We start from the raw sequence: 7,809 nt of genomic DNA, 5'->3' as shown, positions 1-7,809 counted from the left end.
TGGACATCAGAAGAAGAAGAAAATGGGAAACAACCTAGGAACCTGCCACAGAGGGCCTCTGAAAGGCTCTACCCTGCAGACAGTGTATCCCACTTTTTATGAAATTTTTATTTTTTATATTAATTACAGTTTATTCTCTTTCTATCCCAGTTATAGCCCCTTCCATCATTCCTTCCCAACCATACCTTCTCTCCCTCATCTCCTCCCATGCCTCGCTCTGAGTCCACTGATAGGAGAGATCCTCCTCACCTTCTATCTGTCCCTAGCTTATCCGGTTGTCATCAGTATAGGCTGCATTGTCCCCCTCTATGGCCTGGCAACAGAGCTGCCCCCATCAGGGAGAGGCAATCAAAGAGCCAGCCACTGGGTTCATGTTAGAAACATTCCCTGTTCCCCTTACTAGATACCTGCATAGATACTGAGCTGCCATGGGCTACATCTGAGCAGAGGGTCTAGGTTATATCCATGAATGGTCCTTGGTGGGAGTATCAGTCTCAGAAAAGACCTCTGTGCCAGAGTTTTTTGGTTCTGTTACTCTCCTTGTGGAGCTCCTGTCCTCTCCAGGTCTTACTCTCTCACCCTTCTTTCACAAAATTCCCTGCACTCTGTCCAAAGTTTGGTTAAGAGTCTCAGCATCTGCTTTGATACACTGCTGGGTAGAGTCCTTCAGAGGCCCTCTGTGGTGAGCTCCTGTCCTGTTTCCTGTTTTCTCCTTCTTCCAATGTCTATCCCATTTGTCTTTCTGGGTGAGGATTGATCATCTTACCCATGGGCCTCCTTCTTGCTTAGCTTCTTTAGGTGTACAGATTTTGGTATGTTTATCATATATTACGTGTCGAATTTCCACTTATAAGTGAGTATATATCATGTATGCCTTTATGCTTCTGGGATACCTCACTCAGGATGATCTTTTCTATATGCCACCATTTGCCTACAAATTTCATGGTTTCCTTCTGTTTAATTGCTGAGTAATATTTAATTGTGTAACCGAACCACAACAGTATGGTACTGGCATACTTGTATAACTACATATAAATGAATAAAATATACTAGAAAGACTTTACTTAACTCTACACAATTAGAGTGACATGATTTTCACCAAATATACCAAAACTACATACTGGAGGAAAGAAAGAATCCTAAACAAGGAGAATGAGATGTGCACATGAAGAAGAATGAACTTCAACCTTTATTTGCATCCTTTAAAATACAACCTAAATAAAAAATACTTAATATAAGATCTGAAATTCCTAAAGTGGTCAAATAGCTATGGAGTTTTAACCAACATTATAAACTCTATCTTGTGGAAAAAGCATCCTAAACATAGTTTGTTACCCTATGAATCAATCAATTTATGAAAACAGACCTCATGGAGATTCTATTTCAGGATATATGATATTAAATAATAATTTAGAGTACAAATATTAGTATCAGATTGAGATAACATAGAAATCTCAGTAAACATTGTTGGACATTTTATTATGATACATATTCATCTGGCTTAAAATAAAAAACACAAAGTATAATAAAATGCTGCCTTGTTGAGTCTATAACTTGTTTGATCTTCTCTTAACATTTTCTGCCCACTCCTTTAGTTGTTTTTGTTTTGTTTTGTTTTTTTCTTGATAGCTGTGATCAGGCAAAAGTGATGATATTGGCCATTTGGCAAAGAAATAGAATTTTTGGGGCATGTGGTAATATACAGAATTATAATCAGGTAAATTTTACTAAGATGTTATTTATAAAGATAAACATATGAGTTTGGTCAACACACATTAAGGTAAACTCTATTAAAAACATAGAGGAACAGTTTTATGATATCCCTACAAGGAAAGAACATTCAAATTAGATTTAGAAAGAAATTTTAGAAAGAGGGTTGGTCAGTAAATGTCATATTTTTTTTAATTAGCAAGTTATATCTATATTAGGGTATTTGTACAAATTTTGAATATCAACTATATTTTCTGACTTAAAATCTATTTCAAACAGTCAGTTTCACTATGTTCAGTAATTCGGACATATATCTGGATATTAGAAATTTCCTTTGGGACCAAAGTAGTTGCTTATAAATCTTTTCATGGCATTTTTCATTTCTTTATTTCTCAGAGTATAAATACCTGGGTTGAGGAGAGGTGTGAAAACAGAGTAAAATACAGCAAGAAATTTATCCAACCAGGTGATATTGAGAGGCCACACATAGATGAAGATGCAAGGTGCAAAAAAGATGATCACCACTGTGATGTGGGCAGTGCACGTGGACAGGGCCTTATGAGCCCCAGCTTTAGAGCTCTGTCGTACAGTGATTAGGATATAAGTGTAGGATATGAGCAACAGAATAAAGCAGGTTACAGCCACAACCCCACAGCCAGCATTCATTAGAACATCCAAATCATCGGAATCTATGCAAGCTAGCTTGATTACCAATGGCATATCACAGAAAAAGCTGTCTATTTCCTTAGGTCCACAAAATGGCAGTTCCACAATCACTACCAGGTGACTCATGGCATGTACAAATCCAGTTGTCCAGGAAGTCAACACCAACCCAGTACATCTTTTCAGGTTCATGATGGTAAAGTAATGCAGTGGCTTGCAGATGGCCACATAGCGGTCATAAGCCATTACCACCAACAACACCATCTCTCCTGCAGCGATGCAGTGAGCAAAGAAGACCTGAGACATGCAGCCTGAAAAGGAAATAGTCTTGTTTTCCCTGAGAAAGTCTGTGATCATTTTAGGAGTGGTGACTGAAGAAAGCCACATATCAACAAAAGACAGGTTGGCCAACAGGAAGTACATGGGAGAATGCAGATGCGGGTCAGTGATGATTAAAACCAGAATGGCAATATTTCCAGAAACAATGAGAAGATAAATCATTAAAAATATCACAAAGAGTGAGAGCTGAATATTCCATGAGTTGGAAAGTCCCCAAAGTATAAATTCTGACACCACAGACTGATTGCCTTCACCCATTTTTCTCAGTATGTCTTCAGAAGTAACCTGCGAAGAAAGAAAAAAATATTAACTAGAGGTATGCTATAGGCAACTTTCTTTGTAGAATTAGACATTCGTATTGAAACTCATCTGAATAGAATTGGATAAATTGAAGATAAATCTAAGCCAAGAATGCGTAACATTGTGCTGCCTGAGGTGAAAGCTAATGAGTCAAGTGCAAGAAGAGAAGCATCATGTGTGACTGTTATTCACATGCTCTATCAGCAATTTCTTTTTAAGAGAGCAGTGAGTAAAGCAAGAGAGCAACGTAAAAACCCCAAAATGGATGCTGTTTCATTGAGAAAAACTGTCCAAATTTGTTACTAGCGTTCATGAAATTCCGAAAAAAAAAAATGCGGATTAAATTTGGCAACTGAAGGGGAAATACACCAAAATTCAATAAAAATGGTATTATAAGACATTACCATTTTGTCAGACTGTATAATGATTTCTTTGAGCATCAGTAGAATAATATCTGTGTCTTCTCTTGGATGGTGGAGGCTCCTGGGAGTCTATGGTGGTGACCCTAGCTGAGACTCCTAGAAGCAGAGGTTATGGAGCATGATGTGGCCCCCTATTGTGGACAGGTAGATTTACAGTAGAGGAAGAGAAACACCAACCCACCCATAAAACCTTCCACCTACCCAATCACTGACTTTCCTAATTTAAGTCCCATGCAAGGAGAGAGAGCCCACTCATGACAGTATTAATAATATTTTGCTATACTTACAGGCAGGAAACCGGCATAACTGTCATCTGAGTGGCTTCACCCAGCAGCTGATGAAAACAGATGCAGACAACCACAGCCAAAGAGTTGGCAGAGCTCAGAAAGTCTTATGGAAGAGGGAGAAGAAGGATTAAAAGAGCCAGAAAAATCAAGGATACCACAAGAAAGCCTACAAAATCAACTAGCCTGGGCCCAAAGGGGCTCATAGAGACTGAACCACAAGAAGAGAGTGTCTATGGGCTTGACCTAGGCCCCTCACACATATATAAAAGATGTACAGCTTAGTCCTCATGTGGGAACTCTTACAGCAGGGTCCCTGGCTTTCTCTGACTCTGCTGTCTTCCCATGGATCCCTTTCCCCTAACTGGATGACATTGTCTACCCTCAATAGAAGAGAATAATACCATTCCTACCACAACTTGATATGCCAAGGAGGGTTGATATTCTTGGGATGTCTCCTCTTCTCCTAGGAGAAAGGGCGGGTGATATTGGGGAAGTGGAAGGCAGAAAGAGGCCCTGGGAATAGAGGTGGAAGGGGGAGTGCTTATTGGGATATAAACTAAAGTAATTAATTAATTAATGAAAAATACAATTTTAGCTTAAAGCTCGAAAGAGCATGTTGAAAAAACCTTAGTTGGGGAGCATACAGAAGGTGCTATAACATACACACTGGCATGAGATATAAATACAAAATATAGGTTCACAGTTATTCATTAATAAATACATATAATAGATTTTGTTTGCTCAACTAAACTGATTAACAAATACTACTACAAATACCAGTGTAAATGGATTGAAAGCACAAGGCAAGTTAAGTCAGACCTGATCACTGCAAGTCACATTTACTTCAGTCTCAGCCATTTCTGACAGGAACTCAATGGCAGGCTCTTTGACCTCCCCACCTCTCAAGGGAGGAGCAGTCCTGCTAGGCCACAGAGGAGGACTTTGCAGCCAGTTTGAAGATACCTGATAAAACAGGGTCAGAAGAAAGGGGAGGATGTCTTTCCCAATCAGTGGACTTGGAAAGGGGCAGGGAGGAGATGAGAGAGGGAGGGTGGGATTGGGAGGAAATGAGGGAGTGGGATACAGCTGGGATACAGAGTTAGTAAAATGTAACTAATAATAAAAAAATTAAATTAAATTAAAAAAAATTTAGCATAAGAAAGCCAGTAAGAAACACTCAAAAAAAAGAGAAAATATTAATCTTAAATTGCATAAACTAATCTTGAGACCACTTCAGATTTTGAAATACTTTAGTTTCATGACATAAACAACACCTATCATCATCCTATCACTAGTATGTATTTCCTTATTGTTTTGCTTTTCTACTGATCATCTATGTTATTGTAAAGAACAGAATGAACTACATAAATATGTCAACAAGGTTGTCCTTTGACTATCAGCCTTGGATGAATTGGAAGTTATACTTCCAGTGAGCAGCAGTTATTCCCCTCAAGGCAGGGTGCTTATGCTAATATAGTGACCAATACTGAAACCAGATGGTAAACAGTCATTGACCACTTTTTTTTTTCCCTTCAATAATTCTCATGGTGCTTTTCAACTTGGGGTCTCATTTTATCCCAGAGCAGGCGAACAATAAAATCCTTGATGCCATCATCAGAATTATTTTAAGTTCCTGATTTCTGTCATCACAAAAGTGTAGAGAAGGAATGCAAGACAAGTAAAAGTTATGAAGGCATCAGGCAGCACATCCATCTGCTAAAGAAAGCTGATGGAATAAGTAAATACACATGCCTTACAAAGATATGCCCAATATCTAAGCAAAATACGCTGATCATACAATGAAGAATTAGTATTCCTTGATATATATTTAATTTTGTTACATATCATAAAGTTTAGGGTCAAGTTGAACTTTTTGTTTATTTTTTGTTTGTTTTTTTTAAGTTATAATATAATGAAAATATTTCTCTCCTTTCTTCCCTCCAAATTCTCCCATATACTGTTCCTTGTTCTCTGTCAAATTCGTGGGAAAACAAGGTACCTTAAATCAACAGAGTGAAGCTCATAGGAATTCAAAAATAATGAAGAAGAAAGCAGAGGGCTACATGTGTCTTCACCAAGTCTTCAGCATGTAATAGTAGAGATTTCATTTTAATAATTATATGAGATTCTTGAATAGATGTGTGAGTTTCTGATTCTTATGCATTCTCTTGGGGCTCTTTAATTTTACAGTTGGCTTCTTTTATCCTACTTGGATATGAAAGTATTTGGTTTATCTTAATATTTTTTATTTTGTTATGCTTTGTTGTTATCTCTTAGAAGCCTGTCCTTTTTTTTTTTTTTTTTTTTTTGTAATGAGAGACACAAAGGGAGAGGATCCAAATGAGAGACAATGTGGGTAGGAAGTCAGAGAAAAAAGGGAAGGGAAAAAGCATATTGAGACTATATTGTATGATTAAAAAAAATCTGAGTAATAAAAAAGGAGAAAAAGAAAATCACAGCCTACCTTTTATTAATAGTTTTATACATACAAATTATTCAGCCTGTGTAATGATACTTTTAAGTATGTTCTCAGGATGACCACTTGGTACTAGATATCCAGTTGGCGTGCTCTTTCCTGGGACACACTGCTTCTTATGCTCTCAGGAATCTTTATTTGGCTGTGATTTTTTTTGCATAGAATTAAGGATGCCTTGGATTTCACTCCTTCCACTATACCATGTCTCTTGGTGTTGGCTTTACTGAGCTCAATTTTTACATTCATGGTAGAATTATGGCACTACCAAAGGAAATTATTAAGAAAGTGCATTCATTTACAGAGCATTGTCAAACTGTCCTTTGGGACCTCTGCTGCAAAGCAGAACCAAGTCTCAAGCAATGCCTTTTAAAGTGTCTCCTCAGCTGGGCACAGTGGTGCATGTCTGTGTTCCCAGCATTCAAGGAGGAAAAGGTCAGTGGGCCTCTGTGAGTTCGAGGTCAGACTGTTCTACAAAGTGAGTCCAGTATAGCCAAGACTACACAGAGAAAACCTGCCTCTAAAAAACGATGATAGATAGATAGATAGATAGATAGATAGATAGATAGATAGATAGATAGTCTTCTCTAGTATTATAGAAGTAGGACAGTATTGTCATCAGATCTCTGTGAACGTAAAAATCTTACATAGCTGATACATAGTAGTGACTGTACATGATCAGTTCTGTTTTAATGCTGTTAATCAGGATGTTTTATATCCACATGATTTTTGAGAAGCTAGTAAAAATGATGCCAGATATTACAGGAGCTTAAATAATATTACACACTCAATTTAATGTGCTGTGAAATCATAGAATAAAATACACACATGGGCATTACACCTCTCTAATATCCAGAGCAAAATGGTGCACGAATTGTTCCCTTTAATCTTATTTCCTACTGTGTCTTGAAACAATATGATTCATAAAGTTATGGCCAATATTCTGATGTTCAGCTGAACTCTGTTTAAGATATACATGCTCATCTATATGTATATATAGTATATTTGAACATATGTATTTATATCTGAAAATATTTTTCTATTTGCACATACATATTGTACATATGGAAATGCATTTTTATAAATATATAAATATACATACATATATTTAACTTATTAGCAAATTTCCTAAAAAATCTAATGTTAGCTTTTACATTAATTAACATAAAAATTAATGAAGGTAAACAAGCTGAATTATCTCTCTAAAAATCTAAAAGCAACCTATACTATGTATATGTGAAATATACAAATGCATGATTCATATTTGATATTCAATTTTTTTCAGGAACATAATAACCACTTCACCCGCTCCTCTTTTGCCCAGGACTTTTTTATCACGACTGTCAAAGACCTATTGAATACAATCATTTAAAGGGACTCTGCAATTTTTGCATTTAACTTAGTAGAAATTCTCTTAGAATATCTAATGTTTTTATGTTGAGAAATACAAAAAGAAACTGATTGAAGAAACTTGAATTATCTTTTTAAGATTCTAGAAGCAAACTGTTTATTTTCTTGTATTTTTCCATGCATTTCTGTACTGAATGCCCTTTTGAGCTGATTCCCACAATAACCACTCAGAATGCTTTTCTTTTTATGCCCAATTCTATTCTGA

At 36.6% G+C, this 7,809-nt stretch overlaps 1 protein-coding gene across 1 annotated transcript; it reads right to left on the bottom strand.

The window, feature by feature from the left end:
• Positions 1–2,008: 2,008 nt before the first annotated feature.
• On the bottom strand, positions 2,009–2,973 carry LOC132648958 (olfactory receptor 4K3-like). The gene has a single exon (XM_060371549.1). The coding sequence runs from the start codon at positions 2,968–2,970 to the stop codon at positions 2,032–2,034; it is 939 nt and encodes a 312-aa protein (XP_060227532.1). The 5' UTR covers positions 2,971–2,973; the 3' UTR covers positions 2,009–2,031.
• Between the last annotated feature and the right edge of the window lie 4,836 nt (positions 2,974–7,809).

Source organism: Meriones unguiculatus, chromosome 18 (genome assembly GCF_030254825.1).
Source record: "Meriones unguiculatus strain TT.TT164.6M chromosome 18, Bangor_MerUng_6.1, whole genome shotgun sequence".
Classification (NCBI taxonomy): Eukaryota; Metazoa; Chordata; class Mammalia; order Rodentia; family Muridae; genus Meriones; species Meriones unguiculatus.
The sequence above is the reverse complement of the archived record's forward strand: the minus strand, read 5'-3'. Positions and strand labels throughout refer to the sequence as shown.